At 34.5% G+C, this 14,832-nt stretch overlaps 2 protein-coding genes across 2 annotated transcripts in view; both read right to left on the bottom strand.

Annotated features, from left to right (window-relative positions):
- Window positions 1-345: 345 nt before the first annotated feature.
- On the bottom strand, window positions 346-6,822 carry LOC123543116 (uncharacterized). Its single transcript, XM_045329181.2, has 8 exons — window positions 6,591-6,822; window positions 5,744-5,855; window positions 5,060-5,143; window positions 4,061-4,154; window positions 3,460-3,559; window positions 2,495-2,575; window positions 1,707-1,744; window positions 346-688 (listed from the first exon to the last, which is right to left on the bottom strand). Exons 1-8 carry the CDS (start codon window positions 6,625-6,627, stop codon window positions 398-400), a joined length of 837 nt encoding a protein of 278 aa, XP_045185116.2. The 5' UTR covers window positions 6,628-6,822; the 3' UTR covers window positions 346-397.
- A 2,828-nt stretch (window positions 6,823-9,650) lies between these two features.
- LOC123543113 (ras-related protein ORAB-1-like) overlaps window positions 9,651-14,832 on the bottom strand; it is a 30,906-nt gene continuing 25,724 nt past the window's right edge. Inside the window, exons 7-8 of the mRNA XM_053531994.1 lie at window positions 11,562-11,599; window positions 9,651-11,337 (exon numbers count right to left, since the gene is read on the bottom strand). Of these exons, the coding sequence (XP_053387969.1) occupies window positions 11,068-11,337; window positions 11,562-11,599 (308 nt within the window). The 3' untranslated portion in view covers window positions 9,651-11,067. The remainder of the gene's footprint in view (window positions 11,338-11,561; window positions 11,600-14,832) is intronic.

Genomic DNA, 14,832 nt, shown 5'->3' on the forward strand with positions numbered 1-14,832 from the left:
CTGCAAGTAAGAAAAATCTTATATACCGTGGGCTGTCCCAAATAGCCTAAGTTAGCGAAACTGTTCTTGTGCTTACTTTTTTCCTGTATTGATATAAACCAGAGATTTCTAAATGTGTATCAGGATTTATATCTCGAATAAATATTATTTGACGCTTAGCTTATGTCGTAAAACCGGCACATATTGGATAGACACCGGTAGTGTCTGGAAGAAAAACGAAAGCCCGGCCGATGCCCTGCGCAAATGTGCAACGAAATGACCCAATGAAAGGAGTATTCTGGAAGCAACAGGAAAGGAACCACTTCAGCTTCCTTTGAATACTATTTCATAAGAACAATTTGCATATCCCAACATTGTGACAAGATTTATTTATTATACAAACAAATAATTAACAGCATTAACGTGGTTTTGTACTTTTTGCTTGTGCAGATTTAAAGTCTACTTTTCTAGATTCAAATTTGGACATTTTTATTTCTATTTCATCCAGTCGTTTCAAGATTGATGTAACAGTATTTACAAGTTTGTCTACTGCTTCGAGTCGAGTACTAAACTTCTGTAGCTCTTCCATAATTTTGTTTGCCCATGGCGGGATATTTTCTGTACCATAAGAAGAATCTGATTCTGCCTCGACAGCCACGCCCACTGCCTCATTAGCCACACTTTCTGTGTCCAGTCTAATAACGTTTTCCTGGATTGGTTTTAAAATAAATAGCATTTTTATTATGTATAGGTAAGTGTTTATTAGTAAGCATTTATCAAATTAAATCGGTCTGACGCGGCGCAGCCACGCGACCAATTTAATTTGACAAATTCTTATTAATAAATACCAAGTAAACCTGTTTAATGTTTTGAAATTATTTTTTGTTTACAAATTTAAGCTCCGCCTACAGTATGTGACTTATCGGGTTAATGACCGATTGGAAGTAGATTTTAAACTTTTGATTTTCAAAAATATATTTCCCGATAATTTGAAAAATACTGCAATGCCATTGGACAAAAATAATTTCAAACACTAAGCACTGTAAATGTAACAAGGTAGCAACAAAAACTTACAAACAAAAGCAAATTAACATAACGTCAATATCATTAATAAAATCATTATTACATGCTCATTTTCAGCACGCTTAAAATGGAAATTAAAATGGAACCAAAAACATCGTTATGTTTTCCATGTTAACGCTCAAATTTGACATTGGGTAATTGACGTCATTTGTGACGTCATTATCATGACTATTTTGTAATAAATCATTTTATTATGACGGCTTTATCAGTATTACTCAAGATAAAAACAAATTTTGAAATTATCATTCATACACTATTTATAACTGTAGATGCAAATGTAATAAAATCAATGATAAGTTTTGCACCGAAAAGTATGCACTCGTTCTTGCGCGGAATAATGTGTCGATCCTCATATCGCGCAACGATTTCTGCCGCAGAACTCATGCATATATTTTTAAATCTATGCTTATAATATAACCTTCAAATATTAGATTAGACAACAAGCCTTTAAAACATGTTCGATCACACATGAATATCAACAGATTTATAACAGCATGAAACTTGCTTTTAGATTATTATACCTACAAAAATTGAATACAAATGCCAACGACATTTTTCTTCTTGCAATGAATGTCAAAAGGATGCATCTAAACTTGTTGAATAATATTTGTATGTTGGAACAAAAATAATAAACAGGAATTTACCATTGGTGGTGCTTGCTTTGTTATTTTCTTGCTTATTTCTGAAAAATAAAAGGATTCTTAGCGTAACTTAATCAATATGAGCCGTGCCATGGGAAAACCAACATAGTGGCTTTGCGACCAGCATGGATCCAGGCCACCCTGCGCATCCGCGCAGTCTGGTCAGGATCCATACTGTTCGCTTTCAAAGACTATTGTAATAAGCGAAACCATTAGCGAGCAGCATGGATCCTGACCAGACTGCGCGGATGCGCAGGCTGGTCTGTATCCATGCTGGTCGCAAAGCCACTATTTAATACAGCAGTTACTTTATTGCTCCTCTAAATCGGCCGAGTGGTTAGTGTCGCTGACTTCAAATGACTTGCCCCTCATCGATGTGGGTTCGAGCCTCACTAGGGGCATTGGATTCTTCATGCGGAGAAGCCATCCCTGGCTTGCGTTAGGGTTTCTACCCAGGTTCGCGTTCGTGATGAAATTATACACGGAGGGTCAACGGGGTTCTTCCTCCAACATCAAAGCTGGAAAGTCGCCATATGATCTATAACTGTGTCGGTGCGACGTTAAACCCAACAAAATGAAATAAAATTTTCTAAATTTGTAAAGACTCACACAAGTATGCATTCTACGTTTAGCAGAAAAAAAGAAAGTAGAATTATATTTTCCTTATTTTATTATCTTACGAGGGGCGAAACTAAATGTATGTACATGTATTTTACGTAAAATTATGAGTGAATCGAAAGTTAAAAGACACTCCCCCAAAGCCATTCCCATGATATTGTATTGGCACTTACCAGCATAAAGTTTACCAAATGCATTTTCGACGTTGATGTTTGTGTTGGCAGAGGTTTCTATGTATTCCATGTTATTTATAACTAAAATAAAACAAACGATAAATTGAACATTCTATGATAAGTACATAGAACTAAAACAAACTTAGAAATTCGTTGTCGCATAATGAATATTTAGACTATGTAAGATTTGTAATTTTAAGTATCTTGCAGGCCTGATTGAGTTGGACTGGAATTTCCGCACGCCAGTAAGGTTTCATATTCTGGCCCGAGGGGTCTGACACATGCCGACATGTTAGGTCATTTTCTTGCCTACAATTGCGAATTTGTTTAAAGATTTTGTGAAATATAAAACCGTGTTTGTAGTTTATAACGTCAATTTCAAACATTGATGTAGCTTGTCTTTGCCAAGGCAAAGGATAAGGTGATGTGCTACCAGGATGTTTTTTGTCTTTCCCCTCCAGGTAATGATTTTCTAAAGTAAACTGTATATATATCATAGAACCTCAAGGTATTTTCTTATTATTATTAGCGCCCTTTTCATGATAAACACGTATAGCAAACGCGGCCACACATGCGCGAAATTCGTCCTCTACTAGACTGAGTGCAGACACAGAGCGATCTGATCAGAGGGACAGAGTGAGATAAAGCCTCCAGAACAGACAGAGAGAAATCCTTTTTAGATACAGACCTGTCCAGCTAACTTAGCATAGCTCTTTGTGAATGGACAGTCTGGTTCTCCAGCATACCCGCGTGTATAGCACCGATACACGCAAACCTGTCTTTCCTGGAAAGAACCAGTACAGGCTTCTTAGTTAGGTGGGAGACACTCTAGAGCATTTCAGAAATTTCCAGTGCCTGGACCGGGATTCGAACCACGGACCTCTGGGTTGACAGTCAAGCGTGTGACTACTAGACCACCGGCATCACTCATAATATCTTAATCGAAACTTGCACCATTGTCTTACCTGCAAGCGACTTTGCCTCTTCGTATGTCACACACCTCTGTTCACTCAGGTCACATTTATTGCCAATTAGCACTTTGGGCACGGATCCAGAACCATAGTGCTACAAAATAAAAACCAATTCAAACTAATTACACGTTATTGATATTAAAGACACAACATGTTTATTTTCAACTAGATCTATAACATAACAGAAACATTCAGATTATCTTTTCTTTCATACCACCTACTTAGTCTATTGTGTCGAACTACTGGAAACAATTTAGAATTAATATGATTGCTTACAGATACTTTTAGGTTCATATCGTATGTCATATTGCAGTCGAATACAATAACGATGCAGTAATGCAACCATGTGTTTCAGAAAAATTCCCTTGACTAACGTCAAATACAGTATTTCTGAACTTTTTTTATTGGGCCACAAAAATATAAAATGTAAGAATTTTTTTAATTATGTGCCTTTGTGATATAATTCCTTAGCATATAAACTACAAACAATTGATTTTTTACGCACTCCCAAGTACTGACTAAAGAGGAATTCTATTAAAGTAAAATGAAAGTATAAAGTTCGCGAAAAGATCATCTCAATCAATATTTCAAATACCTCTAAGTCTGTTATCCAGTTATCAACACCTTTAAATGATGCGCGGTTGGTGACATCAAAAACAATTATTGCGCCATGGCAACCTCGGTAATAGCTGCAAAAGATCCACTTAATGTAATTAACATACTGATGCAATGGCAAAACAAAAAAGAAAGAATATAATTATAAACACCTAACTATATTTAACGCACTTTTTTAATCTTTGAGAATATCTGAATCTTTTACCCTTACCCTGCTAGTTTTCTAATTTAAATGGACTGGGCCATCGTTCAATTTGGGCAGCACCATTTGTTATATGAAGGGGTGTTTACTGAAAATTTACAGACTGAAAAACGAACAGTGCAGACCATGATCAGCCTGCACATTCGTGCAGTCTGATTTGGTCTGCACTGGTCGCAAAGACAAAACCACTTGCAGCCAGCAGGCTAAGGGTTAAGAAACGTGTGGTTAAGTTTCAAGAAATGCCTTTCACTGGCTAAAGGGTTTCTTATTAGTCTCGAAATCTCACCATCTAAAACATTTCAAGGCCGTTTTTTTTTAAAAAGAATGGTATTTTCAATTTCATAACATAAATGTATCTGTTTCGAACTGTCATGCCAGAAAATAAAGAAAAGTAGAAAATTGTAAATAATTTGTCAAGTATCGCACGCGTCTGTTGCTTTTTTAACATCAAGAGTATCTTTTTTGACGGATTTTATTCACACATAGAATTACACGACATATGCTGGCCTAAGTATAAAATGTAACTTGATTAACTTTTAGCCTTCTGTGCAGGCTGATCATGGTCTGCACTGTTCGCTATTCAGTTAGTAAATTTTCAGTGAAAACCCCTTGAAATAATAAATGGTATTGCCTAAATTGAATGATGGACCTATCCATTTTAGAAATTTAGCAGGCTTAAGGTTAAGTTATGAAAACATAGTATGGAGATTATTCATATATCACCATATTTTCATTTGGAAGTGTTTGTTCTCTATGTATCAAGACAATAGGGACTACCTTGAAGTTATATTTCTGAATCTTTCTTGGCCTGCCGTGTCCCATATCTGTGCTTTTATATTCTTTCCGTCTTGTTTTACACTCCTGAAATAAACAAATGTGTATACGATGTAATAATATATTAACCTCTAGCCTGTTGGCGGCAAGTGATTCTGCCTTTGCGACCAGTGCAGACCAAGATCAGCCTGCACACCCTTGAAAAATAAATGGTATTGCCCAAACTGAATGATGGACCAATCCATTTTAGAAATTTAGCAGGCTAAGGGTTAATTAGATATCATTTACTTGATAGTATTTCTAATTTAGTTTCAAATATGCCAGAGCCCAGGATTCGAATATGAATCAAGACAGGCAAACGTCAGTGATGAACATTGTATACGTAATCCTTGATTTCGTGTTAGCAATTACTTTCCGTGAATAAAATCACTGTTCGTCGTTCAGGTATTTCTAGATCTGCTCGTTCGGGCTGTGTCCGTGTTATACAATCATTTGTATTTAACACAAATCATTTTAGTCAAGGACAAATCACTGTTTCTTTAATAAATTCGCCATAATGATTTAGGAATATCTTTTTTTCGTCATATAAATATGCTTTACATAAAACATCCATATTGTAAAACAGCCCGATCTTTTCATGTTCTTCTGCCCGTACATTTAACATATACATTAGAAAAAAATACTTACTTAATTTTAAAGTCAACCCCTATGGTCGACACGTATGCGGCAGTAAAGGCGCCTTCGACATATCTAGTTAACAATGCTGTTTTCCCTGAATCTTCTTCGCCAATAATTAAAACTGTAATAATAAGTTAATGTCAGAATACTTTGATTTTGCTCGCTATTTGGCTATAATTGCATCCCCCGCCCCGTTTACTACGATCTCAATTTGTCTAGTCTTTAAAAGATTATCACGGTGACATGTCAAGCGGAATCGAGTCATAATATCAAATTATTTTTAGACAGACTGTGTTTTTCGAATTAATCTCATTACGATTTAACTCTTTGTTAAACATGTCATGCACAAGTATACAACATAATTATGATATTTCGAACAAGACCGGGAATGGAGTTTGATGCAAGTACGCTGAAACTTCATATCTCGAACTCGCCTATCTTAAATCTATTATTATATCCTAGATATTTTCGAGTATCGTCTCGAAAAATCGTGCATAATGTCGAATTTCGGTGATCTCAAATTAAAACGCTCCATCCCTTTGAATTCGAGAGTTTGAGTTTCAACTGTAGCTGTTCGCTAACGGTTTCTCTTAGTACAATAGGCTTTGAAAGCGAACAGCATGGATCCTGACCAGACTGCGCAGGCACTATGTTGGTTTTCTCATGGCGCGGCTTAATTATCTTCATTTTCTGATGCTATACTTACTCAACAAGAATGAGACTTAACTATCTATAAAGATATTAAGATAATCTAAATTCAAGCATGTGTTAATTAATGTACAACGTATACAAAACGCAAACAGTTGTTTAACATACTTTCATTTGTAGATTTTTAGTGATAATGAATGACTCCTACCTTTAAACAGATAATCATACCCTTCAATGTCCGCCATGTCTGCTTAATACAATTCCTTTTACAACGTTTAAATCAATATTTTAAATGCCACTTAAATTCGTTCTTTGTCAAACTTTTATTCTTTATTCATAAACCGGTTGAAAGCCTCGACATATTACATGTAATAGTCATGGCAGATTTATATACATTTGAACATTGACATCGATGTTTGCAAATAGTTTGACCAATAATCAATATACCCGATTCATGCAGATCTATTAAACCCTGTAAACATAGTATAAATCTATAAATAGAATAATGATTTTGTAGGACACTTGTTTACCTGTACCTGTATATACAACTTCTGCCTTCCTAAAGTAAAGGCAAAAACATTACATACACGTACTATTAAAGGACTGTTGCAAACAATTTTACTATACTGGTGGGTAAATGTTTATTTGTGCAAACTGTCACAGAACTATCTAGAGTATACACTATACCGCGTACAAATACAGAGTAAAATCAGTCGATAATCACCATGCATTTTTAAACGTATAATATGTTTGTATCCGCGTTAGATCTAAATATCTGGAAATATATTTCACTCAGTTTGATCGAATACCGGAGAGAATCCTAAATGCCATTTTGTATGGGTGGAACTATAACTCTGATGCGTGCTCTCCGCAGTGAATGTTGTTAAACTGTCTAAATCAGTACCATTATCACTCTGCTGATAACCGAGGACAATACTTGATATCCGAGAACAATACCCGGATAACCGAAGACAACATCAAGATACCCTAGGTCAGTGCCCGGATCCGGCATTGATGATAAAACTACATCACGGCAAAATGGCAAACCGTGTATGAATGATCGAGAAACAACTCTACATTATCAACAAATTTGAGGGCATAAAATATAATTAAAGATGTCATATATCAGCTTTAAGATTGAGGACGTACTGGTCCAATAACATAATTGTGAAAACTAAGCGAGGTAAAAGTTGGTAAAAAATCGACATTATCTTCAAAGAGACAGATTGAAACGCGTCAAAAAGATCTTTCCTTTCATTCGCTATCAGTCCTTTATTGTATTATATGAAAGTCGGACTAGAGTCGTCTGATTTGCATAATCTTCCAAAAAGAAAAGAGAATTGATTTTAAAATATGGTAAGTTAAATAAGTCAAAAGTTTTGGAACTCCAGAACACAAGTCAACAAGATAAAAGTAAACTACACCCTATATTTATTTAATTTTGCACATGGGAAACACCTTCATCAATCAACAAAAAATATGTTTCTATTCCTGTCATTGTTATCAATAAATTCAGTTTTCGTAATTCAATTCCTAAACGCTTAGAGTGTTATTGCTATGTACTAAATACAGTAACATATTTCCATTAATATATTAAATTAAACGTATATGAACAGCATGAGGCCAATATTAGTGTCCGTATAAGGACATCAGGCAAACAGGTGATATTAGGCACACGTCCGGGTTCGCAAAACATCCAAATTTAATGTGTTCATTGACTGATTCTATCTAGATTGATGCTTTTATTGAAATCATAAGATTTCCTGATCCAATCTAGGTTTATACTTTCATTAAAACATCACTGCGTTCATTGACAGGGTGACAAGTATCGAAACACAATAAAAGAGTAATGCTAGAGCCCTTCTATTCATTCGACACTGCTGCAAACTGATTTTATTTTTATCTTAGGTTATGTACTTTCAATTCTAAACACTTTTCAAAACAATATGAATCAGACCTTCATTATTTATGGATTTCCTTTGACGTGTAGAAAAGAATCCAAAATAGACGGTCACCTTTTTTCAAATGTTGCATTTCTGAGAGGGTAATATGAAAAATTGTTCACCTCCAAGATATATGAATATCGATCGATACATCAAACTAAGTCTATATTCATATTTCAAGCAGTGATGTTTTCATATACCCTCTCAGGAATGCAATAATTATTTTATTATACCAAAATGTAATGTTAAAGGTAAAAATATTTATTCGAAAATCACTATTATGAATGAGAGAAATGATTTATTGAAATAATCATTAAAAAGTAGATAACAGCTAACAAAATAAAGAAAATAGAAGCTCTGTCTAGGGTACACTCCAAATTGGTTGCGGATTTTGCTTTAAGACTCTTTCAAGCAATTTGATAGGTTCACATACCGATAAACCCCTTGTTAGCCTTTCTTTTGTATTTATGACGTATTTGAACGTTGCCGTTGCATCAATGCCTAAACTGGCAGCAGCTACATGAAAAACAGTCCCAATTTGCTAATTTCTAAACAAGCCGTGTAAGTTTGGGTACCAATTTTCATAGTAAGGTAATTTTCCTGTCCGATGATCATGGTTTATATTCAAAGTCTGATAAAATTTCCGAAATCGTTCACACAGAGAGCATATATTGATAAAACAAAACATGGTTTACGCATGTATGAACACTAGCACCTCGCTAACTTTCATCGTTGCAATCTTTAACTTAATCTATCATAGAACCTTACAAGAGAATATGAAAATAATATCACATGCGCAGAAAACCAAAGTAACGTTGTAAAGTTGCGCATGTGATATTAATTAACTGGTTATATCACATGAGCAGAAAACCAAAATAACAATTTTACGCAAGAGGCATTCATTACTGAGAAATATGATATATTATTCAAGTTAAACTAATGGGGACATTTGCATAGGGCCTTCATGTGAGGTATAAAAATAATTTTATCACCGGAAAGAAACAAACGTTCAAGTGAGTTATGATGTTGTGCGACGCAAGTCTGTGCTGCATCATTACCGCCTTGTAGATAATGTCTTGTTTTACCTACTAACCTTTAAAAGTCAAAATAATAGAAAAATGATAGCGTACGCTCCTCACAATAATTATGATTTGAGAAAGAAATGGAATTTACTGATATTTCTGTTCCTGCAAAATTTTTGACAAATATGCATCAAGTACAGTCAGAATAATTTCAACTTATTCATTTACATGTATTTCAATTTATAATGGATATAAATTCCTTGACATGATAAAAGTAAAGATATTTATTAGCAGTGTTTGTTTTTTATTCATTTGGCTATTCTTTCTCATTAGGAGGAGCAGGTACACGTACTCGCAGGTACTTGGTTTCTGATGTCTGTCTATTGTTTACATTCATTTATTACCTGGTTTTTTTTGGTTGGCTTAAATATTTGTTTGTTTGTTTTGGGTTTAACGCCGTTTTCCAACAGTATTTCAGTCATATAACGGCGGGCAGTTAGCCTAACCAGTGTTTCTGGATTCTGTACCAGTACAAACCTGTTCTCCGCAAGTAACTGCCAACTTCCCCCACATGAATTAGAGGTAGAAGACTAATGATTTCAGACACAATATCGTTTATCAAATAGAGGGTTTAATATTATACCAACACAACTGTAGATTATATGGCGACTTTTCAGCTTTTTGATAATGGAGAAATCCCAAGATTCATGTCACGAAAATCAATCAAATATCGATCCGAGACATTGTTAGGGACCACTTATGTTTCCTTAGCCAGCTGGATGGATTCCTCATCTGAAAAAAATTATACTTCCAAGCGAAGTATCGAACTCATTTTTATAACAGGCAAGCGCGTCAATGTCAACAACCCTAAACCACTCAGCCGCAGATGTCGCGAATTCAGTTATTTGTTTTGGACTAGGCGCTTGATTTTATAAGACAAAATATAAACTGTATGACAGTTATCATTTTTTATTTTCTACCAAACAATGTAATGTGCATGCTGTCATCAAAACCGTAAGAAGATTAATGCTTTCGTTGTAACTGTCCCTTAAACTGAGCAATATAGGGACATCCGCTCATTGAAACTATCCCCGCACCTGATTCAATCTATCTTCATCTAAATGCTATTTTTGAAATCATAATTGTACCAATCTAGGTTGATGCTTTCATTGAAAATATCATTTTAGCTGATCCAATCTAGGTTGATGCTTTCATTGAGATCATAAGATTTCCTGATCCAGTCTAGGTTTATACTTTCACTGAAACAACCTCTGTTAAGCTAGGTTTATACTTTCACTGAAACAATCACTTCACATTATTCAATATAGGTTGATACTTTCATTGAAACAATCACTGCACTTTATTTAATCTAGGTTTATACTTTCATTAAAACAATCACTGCACTTTATTTAATCTAGGTTTATACTTTCACTGAAACAATCGCTGCAACTTATTTCATCTAGGTTTATACTTTCGTTTAAACAATCACTTCAGCTTATTCACTCAAGGTTTATACTTTCATTGAAATAATCACTGCACCTGATCATTACAATATATGATCATACAAAAGGTGTATCAGCAGTTTCTGAAACAGCTGTTATTAAAACTTAGCAAAATTTCTTAAGACAAAACATAGTCTTTTAGAATCTGTAAAACAAGTATTCTAATTAAGAAACATAACTGCGTCGTTTCGAACTATGTTCTACATAGTTTTTAAAGTCTACTTTTCTTTCGTCATATTTTGAACTTTTATTTCTAATTCATCGAGTCGCTTTGACATTGTTGCGACAGTACTTTCGAGTTTGTCTACTACTTCGAGTCGAGTACCGAACTTATTTAGCCCTTCGAGTATTTCATTTACCCATGGCGGGGTATTCTCTGAATTCACAGAAGCAACAGATTCTGCCTCGACAGCCACGTCCCCTTTCTCACTGGACATACCCTCTGTCTCGCCAGGCACGCCTTCTTCGTCCAGTCTGGATATATTTTCCTGTCAAAAGGTATTTAGAAACAAATAAATGTATCTTCAGTTGAATACTAAGTGTATGGCAGCACATAGCGGAACTGATCAGTATACGAAATAAGAAATTGTAAATTGTGATCCTCATATTACAAGCTTAAACAGGATATGTGCTGTGCAGCATAAAGATAAATTGTAGAGTTTCAGAAAATGTTTCAAACCTCGACCCTCGAATAAATGTTGAAACAACTTACCGGTGGCGCTGCCTGATTAGATACATTCTTGAGCATATCTGAAAATCAAACTAAACCAGGTCAGGATAAGTTTGAGATGAAAGCATATAAATACATTCGTAATTTTTTAGAGTCACCCATTCCAAAATATCTGGTCATGTTTAACTTAGAAGAAACTTTTATAAATGACAGGCAAGTAAATGACAAACAAGAAAATGACAGGCAAGTAAATGACAGGCAAGAAAATGACAGGCAAGTAAATGACAGGCAAGAAAATGACAGGCAAGTAAATGACAGGCAAGAAAATAGTACACAATCGGAATCCATTTTTTAATTTGCCGGCGTCTCACTAACCCGTTCAATAACAAAAATCGTTTCTCTGACGGGAAACGACCACTTGCGTCCCGTGAGTCTTACCCATTACGATATCACACTGATATGCATTCACTTTCTTTTAAAACAGGTAAACAAATATGTGTTTGAGATGCATGTATAAATTTCTAATTAGTTGAACTTAGCACGCGTCCTTCCATAAGACTAAATGATTTGCAGAATTTAATGTAATAGGCAAAACTACAAAATACGTCCTGTTGTTTTAATTCGAGACTTACCATTATAAAGTGTTTCAAATGCATCTTCCACATTAGTGTTTGTTTTTGCCGAGGTTTCTATATAAGACATGTTTTTATCACTGAAATATAGAACCAAAATCTTCTTATTATATCATTAAATGTAGAAAATCTTTGCCTGACCTAATATAAAACCAAACAGTATATGAATAGCTGTATTCACAAGTATCTTGCAGTTAATTTCTCTGCTTAAGAAATATGTCATAGTATTCCATAGTTTTATAGTCATTAATTTTCTATCATTTTAAGCATTCAAAGTTGAACATTCATATGTCACCTGACAGGACGAAAATGACAATGATGCAGTCTCACTTTGATGAGCCTGATCATGGCCAGTTTTTGAAAACATGGTTCAGCTTACTCTATCCCACCCCGGGTTAAGAAGAATTTAACATCTGCATATGTTACAAGAACTAAGCATATAATCTGAGGCATCTTCAGATGTGTTCATGCAGTGACGAACAAATAATCCTCAGTGATACACTAGAGCGCAATGACATGCGGGATAAGGTCCTTACATAAAAAAATCGGCTCGAACTAAATAAACTAGAATTTAAAGATATGGATCAGGGCCGTATTCATAAAGCATCTTAAGTATAAGTTTTGACTTATGTTGAAAATTTTACTTAAGTTTGTGGCGATTTCAGCTTAAGTCTAAGTAAAAAAACTTAAGTCCTATTCATGAAACAGCCAAGGATTGGAAGGCCAGTGTGCAAACCACTGAGCTATTCGTCCACAATAAATGCCAAGAATTACTTATTAAGTTGTTTTATGAATAACAAATATGCTTAAGTAAAATAAATTTCTTACTTAAGTAATACTTAAGTAAATAATCAATTTCGTACACTTATACTTAAGATGCTTTATGAATACATCCCCTGATGTTTTTGAGCCAGCATATTGCATAAACTGCCAAAAGACAAAATACCAAAAAGCCTAAGATCAATTAAACGATACCCAAAAGTAATGACAGTGGGAGTATAAGAACCATAGAGACCGAAATATTCAAATTGGAAAACTAAATAGTACTACTACCACCATGACCACAGAATACATATGCGTGCTGAACGATCTGCTAAGAACAAAATATAACAGCTCTGACTGAGTGTACGAAAAGACTATTTAGTATTGCACCCAAAACTATTTATGAGTATATACCCTACATGATAATTTCGTGTTTGTATAGATACTGTGTGGTTATTGTCCATTTTCTAATCAAATCAATGCATGATATTAAGATGATATTTTCGTAATGTTGAATATATCAGAGAATTTTGGACATTTTGTTTGTATTTTCACCAGCGCGTAGATATACTCTTGCGAATTATTTCCTGAAATAGTTTTTGCCTTACCTGCCATTGATTTTGCTTCCTCAGTTGTCACTCATCTTTCATTGGCAAGATCACATTTGTTTCCAACAAGTAATTTTGGAACGGATTCAGGAATACGCCTGTCACAATCAAATGCATACTTTTTAGGTGCTCTATGTTATACACCCAAATTTAAAAGTGCATGTTTATATATTCTGTCTTCAGCACTTCAGGAGTTACATATCACTACCCAGTTGCAGGTAAAACTACTATCAGGTAGCTGATGTACATATAAAACGAACGCCATGCTGTCCAATAACAGAAAAAAGGCCAAAATTCAGCGTTATATTTTATCACCTTAAAAAATGTGCTTTTTGTCTTTTCATTTTAATTAAAACCTGAACCAGCAAGACCTTTTTGTGCTGTTTGGTTTACAGGAAAATTCGTCTTCTTTCAGCTGCAAGTTATTTCAACTGTCTATGTTACCCACAACAGAAGTTATGTACTGAAGACTGACATGACCGTTTTGTTATATATTTTGCCTTTTTGCTCTTCATCATATCAGATAATGTGATTTCATTATAAAATAATTCTTTTTTACTGTCTTATTTGTCTCTGTGTGAACTTCAGTCTACCTTCTTCTGAAAATAATAGCATTCTTTCAGGTGGAAGTTTCTTATCTCCTCAAATTTGACTCTGAACAGACAATGATAAATGCGCCAATTTTTTTGTCCTGTCCGTAGACACCTATTTTCTTTGTGAAGGATGCAATATTAGAGTTTAATCACTGTTGGTATGACAGCTGCTAGGATAGTGTCTAAGTTGATAAACATTAGACGGAATTAAGCTGGGTTATATAGATATAAATAGTTGTTGAATTGCAAAATGTCTTGTCCGTAGACACATGTCTTGTCCGTAGACACTTAAGAAACGAAGTTTTTTTGACAAATATCATTTATAAAATCATACTGGAGCTATTTATCAAGTTTCAATGATACACCACACTTAATGTTTTTACAAAATATAGAATAAATATATTTCTAATGAAACTTACTTCTTCCAAATGCAAAATGTTACCCATTTATTCTTGTGTGTACAATCTGAATCTGAGAAGTACAATGGATATAGAATATGTTTTAATCTTATACATGACTTATATAAATGTTAAAAGCTATCAAAAAAGGAATAATACATTTCTTTCTAACCCTCCCTTTGTTATGGCAAAAACAAGACATGCAGCGAAAGTGTCTACGGACAAGACATTGCACAAATACTATTCAATACATTTTCTGTTTTCAATAAAAACCAGCACTGGACCTTAGAAATATATCAAAAGTTCTTTGAAATAAATCA

The sequence above is a fragment of the Mercenaria mercenaria genome, chromosome 19 (genome assembly GCF_021730395.1).
Source record: "Mercenaria mercenaria strain notata chromosome 19, MADL_Memer_1, whole genome shotgun sequence".
Taxonomy (NCBI): domain Eukaryota; kingdom Metazoa; phylum Mollusca; class Bivalvia; order Venerida; family Veneridae; genus Mercenaria; species Mercenaria mercenaria.